This window comes from Nematolebias whitei, chromosome 2 (genome assembly GCF_014905685.2).
Source record: "Nematolebias whitei isolate Nwh7 chromosome 2, NemWhi1, whole genome shotgun sequence".
Classification (NCBI taxonomy): Eukaryota; Metazoa; Chordata; class Actinopteri; order Cyprinodontiformes; family Rivulidae; genus Nematolebias; species Nematolebias whitei.
Genome location: NC_056499.1, coordinates 25,153,917 through 25,175,060, shown reverse-complemented (window position 1 = coordinate 25,175,060; position 21,144 = coordinate 25,153,917). Strand labels below are relative to the sequence as shown.

The following is a 21,144-nucleotide window of genomic DNA, read 5'->3' as shown; positions in this document are numbered from 1 at the left end:
AGAGTCAGTTCATTCAGGCTCAAGCTAAAGCTGTGAGCATTCCTGTCTGCTCAGCAGCAGCGTGAACAGTCAGGCTGAAGACAACACTTCACTCACTCACTACTGTCAGAGTAGTAACACAAGACAAGTCTGTGTTTGCCTTTGTTTACTTTGAACAGAGGTGTGACACCACATACAGAAATGCCAATGCTACATCTGAATGTAATAAAAGCAATAAAACTCTCATCTTACATCAAAGTGCAGTGTAAAAGGGTGGGGTTCCTATGGCTAACGTCAGAGCCCATGGTTCAATCATACATGACCAGAACTTTGTGTTTTGAGTGTTTGTACTGGAACTCACAGAGTCATCATCCCTCGATGCGCGATGAGAGGAAGGATCATCATCAGACTCGTCCTCTGAAAACTCTGGCTTTTGTTTTTTCTTTTTCCCAATCTTAATGACAATTTTCCTAAAAAGAGAAAAGAAAGGAAGAAAAAAAAAAGATGAAAATTGTTCCAAGTGTAGAATACTCACATATTTTCAAAATTAAAGGTCTGTTAAAGTCTGTCATTAAGAAAAGATTAAGGTAATGCTACATATGGTCAATGTAACAAATCATTGATCAAATAAAACTCCACGATCTGCTTGTGCATGCTGTAATTCAATTCAAGGTGGTGCACCAGCTGCACTGGTCCAAAGACAAGCTGTCCAAGATCAAAGCCAACCTGGACCCCATATGTAATCATTGTAAACAAACTCCAGCTACAATCCTGCATGCATTCTGGACCTGCTCCAAACTGCAGGCCTTTTGACAATCTATTTTTGACACCTTCTCTGGAATATGTGGAAAAACTGTATACCCATCACCAATCACTGTTTGGGGTGGTCCCTGTGGATACATCCTTCAGCAACAACGAGAAGGACGCGATTGCTTTTGACTCTCTCCTGACCAGAAGACTGGTTCTGTGCAATTGGAAGGACCCACACTCCCCATATGTACAATGGATAAGGGAGGTAACTTATTATAGTCATCTGGAAACAATAAGATATACCGTGAAGAGTTCTGTTAAAACATTTTGGGAAACTTGGCAGCCTTTCAGGTTGTACATAGAAACCATGTCAATGCCTAGTTAATTAATTTGTTTGTGTATGACTGATCCGGTGTGGGAGGGAAGGGGTGGTGGGTGGTTTGTTCAATGTTTTGATTTTTGATTTTTTGCTGCATGTTCAAAAAACCCAAAAAATTTCAATAAAAATACTTTGATTTAAAAAAATACAAAATAAAACTCCACCCAGTAGAAAATGAAGATACTGTGGACCAAAATGTGTCATCATCAACCAACCACAGGCATAGATCAGCTTGATAGCTCCCTACATATTTCTACATCCACAGAGCAGGAGCCACAGAAGCACATAGATACACTTTTATCCCAAAGTGTGTCTTAAAGTACATCTGTTTCGTCCATTTCAAAAATGCTGAAACCTAACATTATGCAGGAGCTGTGCTTGTAAACAAAAGTTTATGGAGCAGCTTGTCAAAATAAAAATCTTGAGGAAAAGAGGAAATCATATTTCTTTCAGAGAACATTATTACATTCAGACATTAAAACTGGTTTTCAGGAGATTGATAAGCAACTGTCTGGGTGAAAGTCCATCTGTAAGGAATGTTATGAAGGATATTTGGACATTTATTTGGACAAATGACTGAAAGCATACATATTTTAATCTGAAGATGTATGCCTATTTTTTTTAACAAGATAAAGTAGAATAGTGAAAAAATGCAGCTTAACTACATATCACTTCAGCATGAATGGACACAAATGCAATAGCTTTATATTTTCAGACAAATCTTTCTGTGCATCTGTCAGTAAGCAATTTTTAGCTCATATATACAACCCAACAGTGGAAGGACTGCAGGGAATGCCTGCAGGTATTAACATGCTTGCAATGTGAGCTGCTTGTATTTCTGGTATTTGGAATTTAGTGCATTACAGAACTCCTTCCTTTTTGCAAATTCACACTGAAGACATTTAACAGAAACAATTTATTTTGCAATAATATTGCTGGTTTGTGAGCGTTAAAAAATTCTGACCAATATATTACTGTAGTACCATGACACACTGTAAGGTGTTTGGCATCCAAGAGCCCAATTATCAACAGATTCCACTAAGAATAGACAAGCTTGTTTTTTTTCCTGCAAGTGTTTCAATTGCAACAAATCCATTTGTTATTCAGACAAATGACATTTGCCAATACATTTTTAAAATCACAGATAAGTACATTTCTTAGTGTATGCTTCCCTTTTTTGTTTTGTCTCTAGTACCATAAGTCACTGGCAAATTTCTAGATTGGTGATATTTTCCTGGGAAAGACATAAAAATCCACCGTCACACTATCAGACAGCACCTCCTCTAATCAAAGACATGCTCAGAGACCATGTCACGATCAGATATGCACCTAGCTAGAAGGATGTCTCTGGACACCTTGTTCAAATGAGATTACATAGGTGGTGCTTCTTAATCTTTTATCCTAGAGGTCTCACTTGTACCTACAATTTAAAAATTATAGTGTGTAATCATTAAAAGAATAATTTGGCAAAATAGGACTAATGTAATAGAAATAATGGTTAAATCCCTTTTCTTTCTATAAAAAAATGATAGCCACCTGACATTGGATGAAAATTTAGAAAGTTTGAAATAACTTTCCGCTAGGGATGCACAATATTATCGGCATGTATCGGCCGATATTAGCGTTGAAGGTAAATGTTGGACATCGGACATTCCATCAAAATAACACCGATATAAAAGACACTGTTTTTGTATGACAGCCCAGTGACAAGGATGCCTGCAGCACCAGCACAACGTGATGACGTCACGCGCACCTATCTGATCTGATCACAGCAGAGAAGAAGAAGTCAAAATGTCAGCGGTGTGGAAGGTTTTTTCCCCGTTGAGGATATTGGTTTTCAAATATATTATTCCGACGTAGCCTTACCCGAGTTACAAGCCGTCATTTACGACGTCACTGTGAAGCTAATAGCCGATAGCACCTGGGTGAGTTTTACCATAGACATTTGGACATCAAGTGTTAGCCCCGTTAGCATGATTAGTCTTGCGGCACAATAGATAGACAAAAACTTTGAACTTAAAAAGTCTGTCCTTCATGCACAAGAGTGCAGAGGATCCCACACTGCAGCTAGGAACCTGGAACAAGCCTCCACAAGTGAGACAGCATCGCAGGTGACGAATGCTAATAAATAACATTCAACACTTTACATTTAATATACGCAAGTAAAAGTGCTATGCATATGACTGTTACTGAATGCGTCACCAGCTCTTACAGCTGTTACACAGTTTTTGTAGCAAATAAACCTAAATAAGAGGGCTATGTTCTGCCAAAGGAAAGTATATTAAAAATATTGATATCGGTCAAATAAATTAAACATATCGGCATATCGGTCTAAAATCCAATATTGTGCATCCCTATTTTTTGCAAATGACTTTTGTTCTTGTGACTAGGTGTTGAAGTGTACTCCTGAATGGGAGCTAAACATGAAACTGTGAGTATATTACTCTTAATCTAAAAGCCTTTTGACAGTCCAAAAATTGTATTTTCTTTCAATGATGAACCAGCTTGAATGCAAAAAAGTTATTCATTGAGGCCACTCAATCCAGTGATCTGCAAGCATAAAAGGCGCAACACTTATGACTTATTCGAAACGTTTTCGGATTCATTAAAACTAAATTTGTTTTCTCCAGAATTTGTGCCAAGAGTGTAAAAAAAAACAGTGACTGAACTGCTTCATGGGTTTGCTGTAGAGTTGCTTAAGAACCCTGCATGTACCTCTTAGTCACATGACAGCAAGTTAACGTCTCAAGAGGCATTCTCATAACAAAAAATAAAAAAAGTTTGTTTACAGTTTGTACAATGCCAATGCATTTTTACACTTTATTCTAATTTTTTTCTATAAAATACAAATGGCTGTAATGTGTTTGATAGTTAAAATTTGTATCTAGAGTTTGATGACATTTTTAATATGATGGTATTGTGTTGATGTACAAACTAATTTTCACAGATTCTGTGCAGTTATAAAACTTACGTGCTCTGATAAATTTGGTTCAAAGTTGACCTCACAAGGTGCTTGAGACCTGACGGTTAATCATCCACTGAATGTGAACATAGAGTCTGACCTCGGCTATCAGTTCCTCTTGTTATGTCTTTCTATTGCAGTCTGTTCTACAAATGATTAAAAACGAATGGAAACGAAGACTTAATCCAAAGAAAATAAACCTCCTATAATTTATTCATATACTACCTTCCAATTTTGTTTCATTAACCAAGAATGCTCTTATTCAGATTTACAATTGGACAAGGTGACTCACAGACATGATGTAGACATTCTCCTTTCGATCCATCCAATTAAAATTACTCTTACAGCAAAGGAATCAAGGAATGAACAATTATGATACAACTACATTTTGTGAAAATGATTTTACTACTCTAAATAAAAGAAAATTAAAAACGATTACTCTTTTTCCTAACTTTCTAGTGATTATGGTGCTGCCTGTTTAGATCTCATTAAGATCAGCCACTTATGTGTAAATGGAACTAAATGTGCAAATAAAAAAAAATACAATAAATAAAAACATTGTTCATCTTAATTTCCATAGCTAAACTGGATGTTTCTAAATAAACGAGATGGTCATTTTAGCAGCAACACTTCAAATGGTAAAGTGTGATCCAATTAAGAATAAATACACAATATGCAAGAAAAAGTGGTTAATTGGACTGAACATTTTTCAAGCTGCTAACCAGTTAAAAAAAACACGAGGAGCCATCCACTCTGCAGGTGTCCCCATCCCCTCTGGATGATATTACATTTCACAAATCCTCCTGACAGTGTCACTTTATGGTTGCTATGCAACAATCCCATGGGAGTGTGTTTGGTTATGTGGGTGGTGATGTTCACACTGACATCATTTCCTGTGAAAAACACAAGTTGTAGTTCAAGTCCATTAACACTATGGGTTATTGAATAACGTGTCGAGTTAAAGTGAGGAAAAAAGAACACACTAAATAAACGTAACAATGAAACAATTGAATGAGACTAAACACAATATTCCTCCCAAAACAAATATAAGCTGTCTGGGCCTTGCATGCCAGAAGTATCTCATCAATAGGCAACAACACAACTGCTAACAGCATCTTTATGGTCTTAATATGAGAAAACTTGAACTGTGACTCATGAAGGAAGCAAAATCCTAACCTGAACCAGACAGAGTGAGCACAGAGAGGAAATGCTGATGGTGATGAAGCACCTTGGCAAACACGGTTTGGAATAATTAGGGCCTAACAAAATGAAAAGTATACAATGCACATGCATTGTCTGTGTGTACCCTAAATCCTACACACAGACACAAAGCAGAAACCACATTTTGTGATGGTTACAGCATGTTCCACCCTGCCGTGGCAGATAATCTAGACCACCCAGGGTTTTAATAACACTGGTACTAATGTGCTCGTTGTCTGACTGGATAGCCTCCCTGCAAGTGGAAGAGTATTACTGACTAGGACAGAGAGAAAACACAAATTTTTAGATCAAACACAGCCACAAATAAACCATAGCAAACACAAATTTTGCTATTAGTCAAATTTGCAGCTATTGAGCTATTTTATTTATTTATTTATTTATTTATTGTCGCAGTAGTAGTTTAGTCATCCCCAACACACACTAAGCGCTAAAAGATTGTAGAAACGCTCATATTTTGGGTCGTCTATACTAGTGTTTAATTTGGAGAGTGCACTTTTAGACTGCAGTCTAATACATGGCAATAATAATAATACACCATTCTATCAGCTCTCCAATTCAAAGAAAGAAAAAACATCCTCTCTTTACTCGTGGTTTCACTTAGTCTTCTTTGTCTGGTTTGTGTATGGCACCGCCTTTTGACTGCGAGTTATGTTGTCACACATGCAGCTTCGTACACAGTCTGAAGTCACAAAATCCTGGGCTGCACAAAGTTGACGGTTGAGGAACCTGATGGACCCTTAATGATAAGACTCACAACATTTCTGTCACCCATAGGTCTCGCAACAACTGGACAAGCAGATAGTGAACAAAGAACTTGGCTTTTCACCTGCTGCCATTATTAATACAGGACAGGCATGTATTTAAGCTTTATCACTGCATACATTTCATGAGTTTTACAAATGCAAATCAGATTACCAAAATTTGCCATTGGGTTTTGAGCCACCTTGATTTTCAAATTAGAGTAAAGCTGATTTTGACATTGCTGATCAATCTCCAATGATCCACTACCCCAAGTTTTTTTTCTTCTTTTTTTTTTTTCTTTAGGAGTAATGAGCTAAGTGCCATTCTGGACATTTTTCGTTGTAGTCCTGCTATTGTGCCAAATAACCCCCATTACTCGTCCCCCAGTGTTGTTCTGCCCTAGTTGGCAAGCAGCCACTTGAAGTGTATTAGGTTTGATTTTTTTCTTTAGACTCGAGACTGGATAACACTTTGCAGGACAAGACTGTATGGTTGCTCTTCGGCATGTCAGCAAAACTGCCTGCACTGCCTTTTAAACGGTCTACAATTGTCATTATGTATGTCAGACTTGCCCTCAAAAATGCTATTAGGAGTATTGTATATGTGTTTGCTCGTGCGCCACATCCTGAGGGGTTTACTGACACTGTAGTGCTCGTCCTTAATGGGAAATCCCCCATCTTATGAATGGAAGGCTGTAATCTCAGTGCCACACAGCTAACAAGTGGAAACAGGAGTAACAGCCTCATCAAGTCCCCTCTCAAAGACAAATACTGTATCAGCACAGTGCACACGGCCACAGAAATTTCAGCTTTATTCAGCAAACGTGCTAAAAAATGGGCAGTTCATTCGCTCTCCTACGCATGCATGCAAGCATGCAAACACACATACACACACACACACACACACACTCATAAATAAATCATACACCAGTACATATGAACAGACATTTGTACCCTGTGTGAAAATAAATAGAAAAAAACAACAATTAAAAATAGTTTTAGCTTCCTGTAATGAAAAAAAGTGTATGTGTTGGGTTGAGGGGGACATGAGATTAGACGTCTAGGAGACGAGCACTGAAATTAGAACAGCTATACACTGCTGCATATAGACCTAAACCTCCATTTTCTATCATGTAATTGATCTCACAAGCACCATTTTGTTTGATATTTCCCTGCTACCCTGCAGCTGTGTAATATAAGCATATTTGGAACATGTCCGCTCACAGGAAACATCGGATGCACCGCTTTGAGAGAGCTGAAAGAACTAAATTTATATTAGGGGGAAAAAAAATATGTAAAGAGGAGGGGGAGGGAAAAACAAAAAAAATGGAATGAGCGGCACAGTGCTTTCATCTGATGATTATAAGGGTACTTTTCAGCAGGTAAGCTGCCAGGAAAAGCAAATTTCATCCTGCAGAGTCTTGTGATCGGTCAAGCCTAGCCTATAAAATAACCCTTGCCTCTCCCAGGAGTATATTATGCTGAGTAATATTTTGATTCATGAAATGTGCTTGTATGGCAAATGCTGACCAAATGTATCATCCACCAGAGTCTTAGTTTCCCTTGTTAAGAGTTGGTTCTTTTAAAAGGACAGATTGAAACACAAATACACAAACATTTGTTACAGTTTCTTATATTGACTTAATTTTCATAAAAGGCTAACTAAATTTATATCCCTTACCATCAACTGGCCAAACCACTCTTATAATCATAGAAAAAATGGCCGGACTACATAAATATCCAAAGCTCAGACCTTTGAAACATACCACTATATACAGTATAAGTTGAAGCTAAACTTACACCTGCTCATAGTTACTACCTCTTTCGGCGAGAAGTTTGTGTTGTGAAACCAATTGAAGATAAAGAACTGTATATTCAATTTAGATCATTGTTTAGCCCAGCAAGTGAAATAAAAGCTATGTATAAAAAAGATTTATTATCTGTCGAGTAGTTTTTTTTTTTTTTTTTTTTTAATACGATAACTCGTTTTCTTCCCAAGCAGACAAAGGTGCAAACAAGCTAAATAATCCAGAAGACACTTGCTAAGAGGTGAATAGAAATTATTCTAGCGGAAACAGCTAATAGTGTTGGTATAGTGGTCACAGAAAGAGACCCATAAGTACATAGACAATTAGGGTAATAGTCTTTTCTCAGGCTCCATTCCCTGCTTAAAGAACTGTCAGACGAGGCAATGGAAGAGTGAGCTCATACTCAACACCACATATTAAGCTTTCTGTACCTGCTTCTAGCACAGCCCATTATCAGATAGAGGAAAAAGCAATGGCTTTGGAGGATGGTTAGCACCTCTGCATCTGGGGAATATAAATATTTGATGGGGAGATCCCAGTGGTGCATGTATATGAACTCTTCTATAATATGAAACCTTCAGAGACTTCTTGTCACCACAGGGTTGGTTTATCTTGATCACCACTGACATTACTTTTACAACAGCTAAATACTGTTTTGTTTTTGTTTTTTTACAAGTACTATCCAATTATAGCTGAATAGTACAGAAACACCTACAGTATAAAAGATGTAATTATTATTTTTTTTAATTAAACTATACAGCCCTATTTTTAACATGCCAGAAAAGCAATGATACATACACAGAAACACAGTTTGTAAGAGGGGCGACTCTAGAATCTGACATTTAGGGTTGCTTAGCCCCCAGTGCTGACGGCTCTTGGCTTGAACAATGCGGTGGCCATTTGTGTCAGAAGCATTTGTAATGTACGTGTGTGGGGGGAGCACACTTGATTCAATAACTATTTTAGAGTTAATGGCACAACAAGTAGCCTGACCAACAGCTCTCCTTGTGTGAATAGAAAACACTCCGCTTCTCTCACGCATCCTAAACCCCCACCACCGTTAGACAACTGTATTGCCGCTGCAGCTCACAATACAGATATTACAATATAAATCACAATACAGGCACGCTAGCTAAGATGCTACAGATGTAGCGCTGCACTTCTCTCACGCATGCCCCCACTTCCCACAGCGCCTGCAGGTAAGGGGCATTTCACCTCAGGACAAAGTGAGGTTGCTGATTGGTCAGTTGCTGACGAGCCTACTAGATTGACAGGTGGCATTGAGGATCCGACTCGTGCAAAAAATAAATAAATTTAAAAAAAAAATCAGATTTTACTGGTTATTAAGTGTAATTTATTCCAGATTTATTTCAAATTCATTAAATATTTTGGTGAATCTAAGGTTTAAGAACTGTTTCCTTATAAAATTGTAATGATGGTTTCTTAATTTTTCAGGGGTGCCGAGTTAAAATTTAGGGGTGCTTGAGCACCCACAAAGAGAGGCTAAAATCGCCAATGGTTTGTTAAATAGTATGTTAAAATTGAGGCAACTGAGTGTCGCAAATACAGATGTTTAAATAAGATCAAGATGCTTAACCCCCCTTACTGACATTCCCTAAATCATCATCAAACTATAAAATTAAATTTCAGTGTTTCCCCTACTAGTATACAAGTGGGGCGCCCCGCCACTTCAACAGAAGCGAGCGCCCCGTCTACCAAACCGCACGTACCCCCCCCCAACCACCCCCCCACCCACCTGTCGACACTGATGTAACACTAAGCTAGCAGCTCGCAAAAGGTAGCCTCTGACCCCCCCAACCCACTGGTACAAACAGCGCATGGCTCAGATGTGCCTCTGTACAAGGTAGAGTTTGAAGTAGTGAAAGATCCTCACAACCTCTACATACATTATGTGTGCATAAGAGAAAAATATGAAATATAAAGGTTCATAAAAATAATTATAAAGGCATTCTTTAAAAATAAATTGCTGCAGATGCTGCACTTTAACTGCTATTTACAGTTACAACAAGTAGCACCTAATTGTGTCATGTTATCTTTTAAATGTTCTGGCTGCAAAGCTTCCTCCTGCCCGTCTCTCACAAGGCTGCAGGTAGTCACGCCCTGTTTTCAACGTATTTATTATAATTGTGTAAATCAAGTTTTATACAGAACTAAAAGTCTTGTGTTGAAAATGTACTTGGGTTCTAGCTTTCAACACAGTATCACAAGTCAGAGTTTGGTCTATTTCTTTGTTCTTGTGAGAACGTTGAACTGGAAACCTTAATAAATATTTTATGGATTTGTTATGACTTTATGGACAACACAGCTAGGGTTACTTCGTGGACACAAGTCATTTGTGTTCATTAAGAGTTCCATTGAAGTTATTTCTTGAGTCCTTCGTCTTAAACATGAATAACTCAGTGTTTCCCCTACCGTTATTCAAGAAGTGTGCCCCGCCCTGTCAACATGCCCCGCCTACCAAATCCCCCACCCACAATTCTGCTCCGCCACTTCTGGATGAGGAGTGGAGATTGTAGCAGCTCAGTTCAGACTTAAAACTGTGCACATCCATAACCCCCACCCCCGTCGACAACTGTGGCACTAACGTAGCGCTAAGCTAACCAAGCCCCATGCGCAATTCAGACGTAGTGCTCTGCTTCGACAAAAAAACAGAAGAGACGAGCGCCCTCCCAAGAAAATCACCTAGGGAAAACACGGACTCCGTTTTAAAAAGAGTAAGCGGTTGATTGTTTTTTTATTTTCTTATTGAGCTTTCACTTTTTTTAGCAACAAGTACAAATGTTTTTATAGCCATGAATCTTCATACTTCAGATAAAACAATGGCACACTCCCACAAGCGTCTCATCATACACAGACAGCTAAACATCACTGCTATATTTGTACTAAGGGCCTGTGCATTTGATTATCTTTTACCCATAAAATCCAGTAAGACAAAAATTTATAAATGAAGGTACAAATGATAACGGCTATTATTGTTGCCCCTTAGCAAAAAGGTTGCCAGTTCTGGGCCTTTCTGGGTGGAGCTTGCAGCATGTCCTCTCCGTGCATGCATGGGATTTCTCCAGTTTCCTCCCACAGACCAAAATCATGCATATTAGGCTGATTGGTAACTCTAAATTGTCCCTAGGTGAGTGAGAGAGTGAATGGCTGTTTGTCTCTATGTGGCCCTGTGATGGACTGGAGATCTGTTCAGGGTGTCCCCCGCCTCTCATACAGTGATAGCTGGACATGGGCACGAGTGACCCGTGACCCGAAAAGGAAGAAGCTGGTGAGGGAGGGATGGATGGATGGTTTTCACAACAAAGAGTTTGTAACAGAGCCGCCCAGTTTCTGAAAACTACAGTTTCACAGCATTCAAGATCCACTCTAAATTTACATTATTAGTTTCAATCAATTGTAGCTGGCTATATTGGCAGGCTTTGGTGCCTACATCATGTTCTTGAACTTTTTTCCCCACACATTTGCCAATTGTTACTTAGGTTTCACAAATGATTACAACATAGATTGCTATCTATAACACATCTGAATGACAATACAAATTGTTAGACGCCCTTCAAAACTAACTTATCTTAACTAATGGCTAACATTTAATTACATTTAGTTTTACTTATGTCTTCATTATTGGAAGGTGGTGTGGAGTTAAAAAATATAAAAAGAAAAAGAACATGTGCCCCACTTCCTAGGCTTGACTGCAGCTTTCTGATCCTAAACACACTGGGTCTCAAGAGAAATAGATCAAAAGAAAAAGAAATTAACATGATCAAAACTCAAATTAATCTAAGATGATCAACGATCTCTTCGCTGAACGACTGAGATACCAGAGTAAATCTGAACTCCACCAAGCAGCAGGAAGGGCATCACCGTGACTGCTTCCTCCACCATTTCTTCATTTCAACATTTTATCACATGCACACAGGCAAGTGACATGACAAATGCTTCAGCTTCTTCTGTCTGCCAAGCTCATTTAAAGATCAATCAATGGTGCCGCGAGCCTAATTGTTGACCGCTGTCAGTCTCTCACACTAGGTCCAAAATTGCCAGCCTTCTCTACGCATTTTAAAAATAAAAGCCTTCTTTCCCATTATTACTGTATTTAAACATTAGCTCACTCCTTTGTTTCGTCTCCTCTGCATTCACATCTGCAAATGCTGATATTTTAATAGCTTGTGTGGGGTGTGGCTTATAGCTGCACTCTTGCATATAGCCGTTAACAGAGGGGGATGGGAGCCAGATTAAGATATCTATACATCAGAAGTACTTGCCTAAACGAACTAGGCAGTACAGTCTCACATGTAAATGTGGTCTTTGTTTGCTCCCCTCGTGGCTATGTTGATGACTGAGCCTGATTTATTGTTATGGCATGCAGTAAATGCTGAACTTTGAGCTTCCATCTATGCAACAACAGGAAGAAAACGTATGTTAGTGAAAGTGACCCTGGAAAAATTAACCAGTGCACAAGCAGCGTCAACCAGTAAAACAAACTGCTGGTACCCTACTAAGGTTTGATTATGTTGATGATATTTCTTATTTTCATTATACTATGTTTATAATGCATACCATGTCCAAACGTTCTACTGTTTGTTTTACCAATGAACAAGCAATGCAATTAAAGAAAAGACAAATGTTACAAATAGTAATTCATTAGTACAAACTGAAATATTTGCAGTGGTTTCTCTAACAAAAGGCAACAGAGTGGCAGAGAGTCAACAAGCAGCAAAATTTCACATGTTCATTCAAGCTCATGAACTGCTGCAGCGATTCAGGTATGCACTGAATTAACACAAATAAGATCAAAGCTCTACTTAGTGGATTTGTTCTCTTTCTAACGTCATTGAAGATCAAAAATATCTACATACCCAATCTTGGACTTTTGCTTAGACTTTGAAGAGGGCACAATGCAGGCCTTCCTAGAGGCCTTGTCTTTGGACCGGGCCTTGCCGTTTCCTTTATGATGGGCCTTATACTGAGCCGAAGAGCCGGGAAAACACTCTGGACTCATGACTCGTGGGATGTTCTTCTCTCCTCTCTGCCGGGCCTTAGCAATAGCTTCTGATATAATCCTATTAGCCTTTTCCTGCTTCTCTTGCAGAACTGGCTCCATCTGATGATGCTTCCTCCGTCGTGCCTTCTTCTCTGATGAGGAGCTGGGTGAGGATGAAGACGAAGATGAAGAGGAGGAGGATGATGAACTCTTCAGCGTTGGACTGAGGACCCGTACCTGGCTACCAGGACCATTGGCATTCTTTCGAGGCTAAGAATGGAGAAAAAATATGATTACGATGCTTGTTCCAAAAAGCATTTTATAAATACAATGGTTATAGCCATATTTTTAAAAGCCAAGTTACACAAAGACTTTTTAAAGGGAAAGTCTAACAGACATAAAACGGATAAAACCATATTTGACCCAAAATAACTCATAAACCAGGCATTGAATAAACTAAGTGAGTTGAACAGATACATGTTATGTGCTTGAATTATATTCAAGCACATAAAAGCACCTGCTACTGAGCATGTTCAATTTGCCTTTAGTCACAAAGTTAAACACTAAATTCATTCAAACAGTTATTTATTTAAAGCCACGTTAATAACAAGAGTAGTGCAGAACAACTGGTTGTTGTAAGATAAGTGATGACGTAAGAGAAGAAGCATACATTATTTAAATATGTCAAGAGCATGATTCTATTTAAGTCAAACAGAACTTGCAGCTGATGACTCCATTGATCTATTTTCATGTTTTATGAAAGGAACAAAACTTGAGATGGAAAATGTTCTGTACAAATGGCTAAGTGTAATAAGAGATTATGGTATAAAAGATGATGTTAGAAAATAAGAGCTGAAATATAACTCTCAGAACATGACACAGTTGTCTACATTGCAATGTGACCAAGGAAAGTATTGCTCACTCATTCAGAAAACCTTCTGAAGGCTGTCGAGGTAGGAGAGCATGCTACTCTTTTCTCTGATGCTGTGGGTGGGGGGTGGGGGGGGGGGGGTCCATCATCCCCCCTGCTTCTCCACCACCGCACACAAAGTTGTCTGATGGGGGGAATTCAGGCTGGTGTTTTAAACCAAGACTTACTTTAGAATCAGGTGGGCGCCATGTGACATAAGAAGTGGGACACAAAATTAATTGTTTTGAGTTGTGTACCGAAGGCAAAGTAGAAACACTTGCCTCTTGTAGCAGGTTACACTGTGCCTTGCAAACATAAATAATCCAGCTTGCTTGATACATGATAATATGTGAATAATAGATAATGGGACTGCTGCTGTGCTCACACAAGTCTTGTTGTGGGCCTTGAGCCCAATATAAAGAAAACTCCAAAAATGGATGACCTAATCTAAAAATGTTTTGCGTATGTCTTCATGGCTCAGGCTCGACTGGCTGCATGTTTTCCCTCTCATAATGCTAACAAATGTAAGTACTTGAGTCTTACTAGCAAAGTGAATGTGTCGAGGTGTACCTGAATAACTACAGATTATTTAGAAAAAAAGTGTGTGTGTGTGTGTGTGGGGGGGGGGGGGGCACTAATACAAGAGCTGCATTATGATGTTCACGTGTGCTATGCTGCTGCTGAGGCCATTAGGAAAATAATTTACTGGATCGTGCTGGAATGTGTCTATTCAAGTTATTATGAAAAAAAGAGGGAAGAGTTGAAAGTAATGTTTAAGAGCAGAAGACCAAGAAGGAGGGAGCAAGAAGCAATAATAATAAAACAACAAATCTGAAAGCAGGCTTCTATCAGGGAGGCTATAGAGAGAGAGAGAGCGAGAGAGAGAAAAGATGAAATGCACCAAAACGAAGAGCACTGCAGCTGTGTAATACATCTATAAATAACTGAAATTACAGCCTGCCAGTACTGCAGTGATTTCAATCTCTCTAGCAGCACGCAGTCCCGGGAAAATCGGTTGGAACCATCACAGACGATGAAAAGCTAGAGTAAGCTCCATTTTGGGTTGGACACCTTTCCCCTCGCTCCCACCCCTCAATTCCACATGTAGTGAGCTCTCTGGTGACTAACGGGCTCAACTCATGGAGGACAAACAAACACGCACACGCACCGTACGGTGTACAGGAACTACAGAGCCGGACAGCTCTGATCAGAAAAAATAAAATAAAAAATGATATGGCGGGCTTGGGAGGCCAGTGGGGATGGAGAAATTAAATAAATATTTTTAGTGTGTCTCAGTGAGTTCTCATACAAAAGAGAAAATTAATATGAAGGATAGAGGGGGGGGAAAGCAGCAATGAGTTCAAGATGGCGGCAGTGCAGCATGAGCCAGTAGCAGAGGAGGTTGTTCAGTTCCTGCCGGCCCCTCCTCCTCCCCCTCATCCCTCCTCCCTCCCAGCTCTGAGAGTAGCTCACTTACCCTTCCTCTTGGCCTCTTCACTGTAGACATGGTGTGTTTTTTTCCTTCCTCTTTACTCTCCCTCTCCAACCGGCTTAAAAAAAAAAAAGCCTTGCCCTTTCACTGTGTTCTTATTTTCTTCTTTCTGTTGCTCACTCACTGTTTCTCTTACACTCTTTTCCTTTCTACAGTCGGTTTCTCCCACTCTTCCTTGAGCTGTGGTGTCCCCCCCTCCCCTCCTCCTTCCCGGTCAACTCTTCTCCTCGGGCGAGAACGAGAGTGTTGGAACTGTTTCGTCGTCGCCTCCTCCCCCAGCGGGCAGGGCTCAAGGGGAGCGCATGGGAGCCTCTCGCTCTCTCTTCCTCCCTTGTTCGTCTCGTCACAGGGCGATGAGGGAGCAGCGCTGTTGGCGGTAGAGGAGGTGCGTGGCAGTCCAGGAAGCTCTCATTGTGCCGTTGCGTGCCGCTTCGTTGTCGTCCGGCTTCGACCTTACTCTCTCTCTGCGCGCGTGTGTGTCGGAGTCGCCTTACCCTGCCTCCTCTCTCCTCCCCCCTTCATTGATTCCTCTTTCCTCCTGCCTCTCGTGTGGGCTCTCAGTGCGTCTCTCAGTCTTAATTCTTCTTTATTGCGCTTTCCGCTTCGTCGCCTCTTTCTGCGCTTCTCCTTGTCCTTTACCAGCAGCCAGATTAAGGTAGTTTACTCCTATTATCACAACAAAACATAACCTTTGTTTGATAATCTAACTTGTTTGGTTGATTGCCTTTTCTCCCCACTTATCTTTTTCCTGGTTGTAGCTTGCTGTGCTCTCCTCTGCCCAGCCGGGGTGAGTGTGGCGAGCTCGAGACTCTGGCAGCGTGAGCGGCGGAAAATGAAAGCACAAAGCAGCAAAAATGCATCAGCATGAATATTAGAGATGTCGTTAAAACCCAGACTCGTTTTTGCTCTCGCTCTCTCACTCACCCCCGCTCTCTCTCTCTTTGTAAGGAAGTAGGCCAGCAGATGGTGCTAGCAGTTATTACATTAACTTTCACAACTTAACCCCCAAAGTACTGGTTTTCTCCCACGCTACAGATTGGCAGATTCTGAGCTTTTGAAGTCTTCGTACTGGCTGCTGCCTCTGATGTGCTAATTGATTCAAAGATCCCCCCCCAAAAGAACTCAATGAACACAAAAAGAAGCAAACTCCCAAAAGAAAAAAGTACAAAACAATGCACACGTCAAGATTTTATGACACACTGCAGAATATGGCAGTCTCCCATCGTAACCATTCTGGACACTTCAACTGCAACTGTAGGTTATAGATGGGTCACACTACTCTGAGGGGGAGAAAACACACGAGAGGGAGCTGGGACTTGTCCAAGACACGTTGTGAGCCAGATAAAATCTTGAAGAACAAGAATGCCTTTCAGGGAACTCTGACACTGTGATGCAGGGGCCATGTGCACCAGCTGGCACATGGTACTGGGATTTTTTTTTGTAATGCACAGCTGGCCTGAAGCCAGATAGGCAGGACTACCAGATCAGTTACTAATAGATACTGGATGAGCATTACTTTCCTCTCTGTTTACTGTGCAGAAATTTGCTGAATGCGCACTTCTCCCAAAAAACATTCTGCATCCCCCCCATTTGCTCAGTTTTTCCAAATACAAGAGACAACACTGCTCTGATGTCAGCTTATACACACATTTAAATACTTTAGTGCAAATGTATTTATTGCATTGCTTGTAAAAAATAAATTAGGATCCACAGGTCAAAACATCAGCTCACTTTCATTTACAGCACACTGCTGCAAGCAAGTCAATGTGACTGCAGGTTACTAAAGATATTCATAAATGCAATGCATCACATTACAAGTCAACGTCAAATTTGGAAAAATGTCAAATTTCATTCTAGTGCTTTTATGAACAGTCTGTTCGACCAACACTAAACAAGTATGCTTCATTTAATAAAACCTACTTGAATAAGGTTCAGTTCTCATCTTAGTATCACTGTTAAACTTAAGTTTATTTAAATAGTGTGAAATATGTGGGTGATATATGCATGTTACAACACAATATGCCTTTACAGTGCTTCCTTTAAAGCAATCTAGAATGTGGGGAATGCATCTATCTACAATTATTCTTCAGACGAGGATCGTGGACTCAGTACCCATCTGTGGTTTGTTGTTTTACATCTACCATCTTTATATCCCCTGCAGAGACAGATAGCTTCCTGGTGTGCAGGAAGCAATGACTGTTTGTGCTAAACGTGAGCAGTGGCAGCAGAAGGCTTTGAATCAACCTGCCCAACACAGGCCTGGAGTTTGGACTTTAAAGCAGACCGCATGCTTGCCGAGAGCCGAGCAGCAGCTTCCTACAAGCTAAACAAATCCATTGTCAGATAGTGCCCACCAGTTTACAGAACCTTGGGATGAGTCGATGACACATGCAAGCATACATGCACGAAGAAATGAGTTCAAGAAATAAAATCTTTCAAATAACACAAAAAGTCTCAATGATTTCTTTGAAAACCTTAATGTACCAAAAAAAAAAACACCGATTTGAATGTTGCACATAAAGCAGCCTATATGAACAAATTGAACATTTTTCTCCTGAAGTCTGATAAACACGACTAAAATTACTGACTCACTGCTTCACTGACAACAATTAGCAAGAGGGGACAGACCTTTGCAAACCCTAAATAACCTCCATGGTAAGAAACAATATTTGCTGCTACTATAATCTAAAAATATACATTCAAAAGAAAAGTTGTTTTTGCCATAAAACGTAACGTTCAAGAACATACAAGATGCACAACGCCACAACCCTATGGCAACTAGACAGTTAATATGCAAACAAGTCTGGCAGCTCTGTACGAGAGGGAGTGGCTTCCATTTAGGACACATGAAGAAGAGAAGGGAGGGGAGAAGAGGAAGGGGAGGGGAAAGAGTGCTGCTGAAAGGAAGTGGAATGGAAAAAAAATGTATGTGCATGAGAGGCAGGGTGGCTGGAGAGACACAGGTGTCTGTCTCTGAACACCATTACTTACTCATCAAAGCCTTTTGTACTAGTGAGTAGCTGCTTTGATTTTTAGTCTGTTCAGGGTAAAACTGTCCACTAACCAACCATTATGGAAATGAGGGCAGAAAGGCAGAAATTCACCGACTGAACGGTCAAGGTGTCAAGTACCTAACTAGTGCTTCAAAGAATATAGTCACAAAATGAAATCCTTATCCAGGAATAGACTGTAAGGTTACCCAATGTTAATGACAATGTGGTTAACTAAACTGAATAACCAAACTGGATGCTTGAAAAATTACAAACTCCAACCAGACTGCACATTTGATCTGACAAAACAAATAAGAAATTGGAAAAAAAAAAAAATACACATACAGTGCCTTGCGAAAGTATTTGCCCCCCTTGAACTTTTCAACCTTTTGCCACATTTCAGGCATCAAACAAAGACATAAAATTTTATTTTTTTGTGAACAATCAACAACAAGTGGGACACAATCATGAAGTGGAATGAAATTTATTGGATGCATCAAACTTTTTTGACAAATAAACTGAAAAGTGGGGCGTGCAATATTATTCGACTCTTTTAGGTCGTTTTCACACCAGACAGTCCGGTAGACTCGGTTCGGGACCAATATTCATGACCTTTTGTTTACATTTGAGCTGGTGCGTTTGCATTCACACTGCACTGTGCAGTCGAGTCAACCTGTTGAACCAACCTATTCCCTGCTCGCCTGTGGGGGCGCTGCACCAAGAACTACTGAAAGAAACGACACAAAACCTCTGAAGACAATTCTTCTTCTTCTTCTTCTGTAAATAAAAGTAAAAACGAAGTGGCATCAAGTTTTAGCAGTTTTAGGAGTTATATTTTGTCATTTTTCAAAAATGGACTCAGCAAGAGCAGAAGATGAGACAGAAGACCATGGAGAATATTGTTTTTCACACAAGGCAGCTGACAGTTCCATATAAGGTCAAAGCAATGCGTGTTTGTTTGTCCTGTGGAGCGGGGTCTGGTCTGTTTACATTCACACTGTACTCGAACCGCGCTGCGGTTCTCTTCTACCGGACCGAGACCTAGATTTTAGCCCGGGCCAGAGTTCGCCTTTTTGTTCCGTGACCGAGTTCGATAGCGTGTTCATACCTCCCTAAACGAACCGGATTTTCTAGGAAAACGAGCTAGAGTTCGATTAAAACGGACTAAACAGGGCTGGTGTAAATGCACCCTTACTTTCAGTTGAGCAAACTCACTCCAGAAGTTCAGCGAGGATCTATGAATGATCCAATGTTGTCCCAAATGACTGATGATGATAAATAGAATCCACCTGTGTGTAATCAAGTCTCCGTATAAATGTACCCGCTCTGCGATAGTCTCAGAGTTCTGTTCAAAGCGCAGAGAGCATCAAGAAGACCAAGGAACACACCAGGCAGGTCTGAGATACTGTTGTGGAGAAGTTTAAAGCCGGATTTGGATAGAAAAAGATTCCCCAAGCTTTAAATATTGCAAGGAGCACTGTGCAAGCAATCATATTGAAATAGAAGGAGTATCAGACCACTGCAAATCTACCAAGACACGGCCGTCCCTCTAAACTTTCATCTGGAACAAGGAGAAGACTGATCAGAGATGCAGCCAAGAGGCCCATGATCATTCTGGATGAACTGCAGAGATCTACAGCTGAGGTGGGAGAGTCTGCCCATTGGACAACAATCAGTCGTACACTGCACAAATCTGGCCTTTATGGAAGAGTGGCAAGAAGAAAGCCATTTCTCAAAGATATCCATAAAAAGTGTTGTTTAAAGTTTGCCACAAGCACCTGGGAGACACACCAAACATGTGGAAGAAGGTGCTCTGGTAAGATGAAACCAAAATCGAACTGTTTGGCCAAAATGCAAAAAGATATGTTTGGCGTAAAAGCAACACAGCTCATCACCCTGAACACACCATCCCCACTGTCAAACATGGTGGTGGCAGCATGGTTTGGGCCTGCTTTTCATCAGCAGGGACAGGGAAGATGGTCAGAATTGATGGGAAGATGGATGGGGCCAAATACAGGACCATTCTGGAAGAATACCTGTTTGAGTCTGCAAGAGACCTGAGACTGGGACGGAGATTTATCTTCCAACAAGACAATGATCTAAAACATAAAGCCAAATCTACAATGGAATGGTTCACAAATAAACGTATCCAGGTGTTGGAATGGCCAAGTGAAAGTCCAGATCTGAATCCAATCGAGAATCTGTGGATAGAGCTGAAGACTGCTGTTCACAAACGCTCTTCATCCAACCTCACTGAGCTCGAGCGGTTTTGCAAGGAAGAATGGGCAAGAATTTCAGTCTCTCGATGTGCAAAACTGATAGAGACATACCCCAAGAGAATTACAGCTGTAACAGCAGCAAAAGGCGGCGCTACAAAGTATTAACGCAAGGGGGACGAATAATATTGCACGCCCCACTTTTCAGTTTATTTGTTAAAAAATCTTGACATATCAAATAAATTTCATTCCACTTCACGATGGTGTCCCACTTGCTGATTCTTCACAAAAAATTTAAATTTTATATCTTTGTTTGAAGCCTGAAATGTGGCAAAAGTTTGAAAAGTTCAAGGGGCCGAATACTTTCGCAAGGCACTGTATGTGTATATATACATGTGTGTATATATATATATATATCTATCTATCTATCTATCTATCTATCTATCTATCTATCTATCTATATCTATATCTATATCTATCTATCTATCTATATCTATCTATCTATATCTATCTATATCTATATCTATATCTATCTCTATCTCTATCTATCTATCTATATCTATCTATCTATATCTATCTATCTCTATCTCTATCTCTATATCTATCTATCTATCTATCTCTATATCTATCTATCTATCTCTATATCTATCTATCTATCTCTATATCTATCTATCTATCTATCTCTATATCTATAT

At 40.0% G+C, this 21,144-nt stretch overlaps 2 protein-coding genes across 2 annotated transcripts in view; both read right to left on the bottom strand.

Moving 5' to 3' along the window:
• chd9 (chromodomain helicase DNA binding protein 9) overlaps positions 1-15,700 on the bottom strand; it is a gene marked incomplete in the record, with an annotated part of 62,847 nt that extends 47,147 nt beyond the window's left edge. Inside the window, 2 exon segments of the mRNA XM_037693936.1 lie at positions 12,717-13,111; positions 15,229-15,700. Of these exon segments, the coding sequence (XP_037549864.1) occupies positions 12,717-13,111; positions 15,229-15,258 (425 nt within the window).
• LOC119426382 (putative mediator of RNA polymerase II transcription subunit 26) overlaps positions 1-21,144 on the bottom strand; it is a 123,482-nt gene that overhangs the window by 60,008 nt on the left and 42,330 nt on the right. The window lies entirely within an intron of this gene.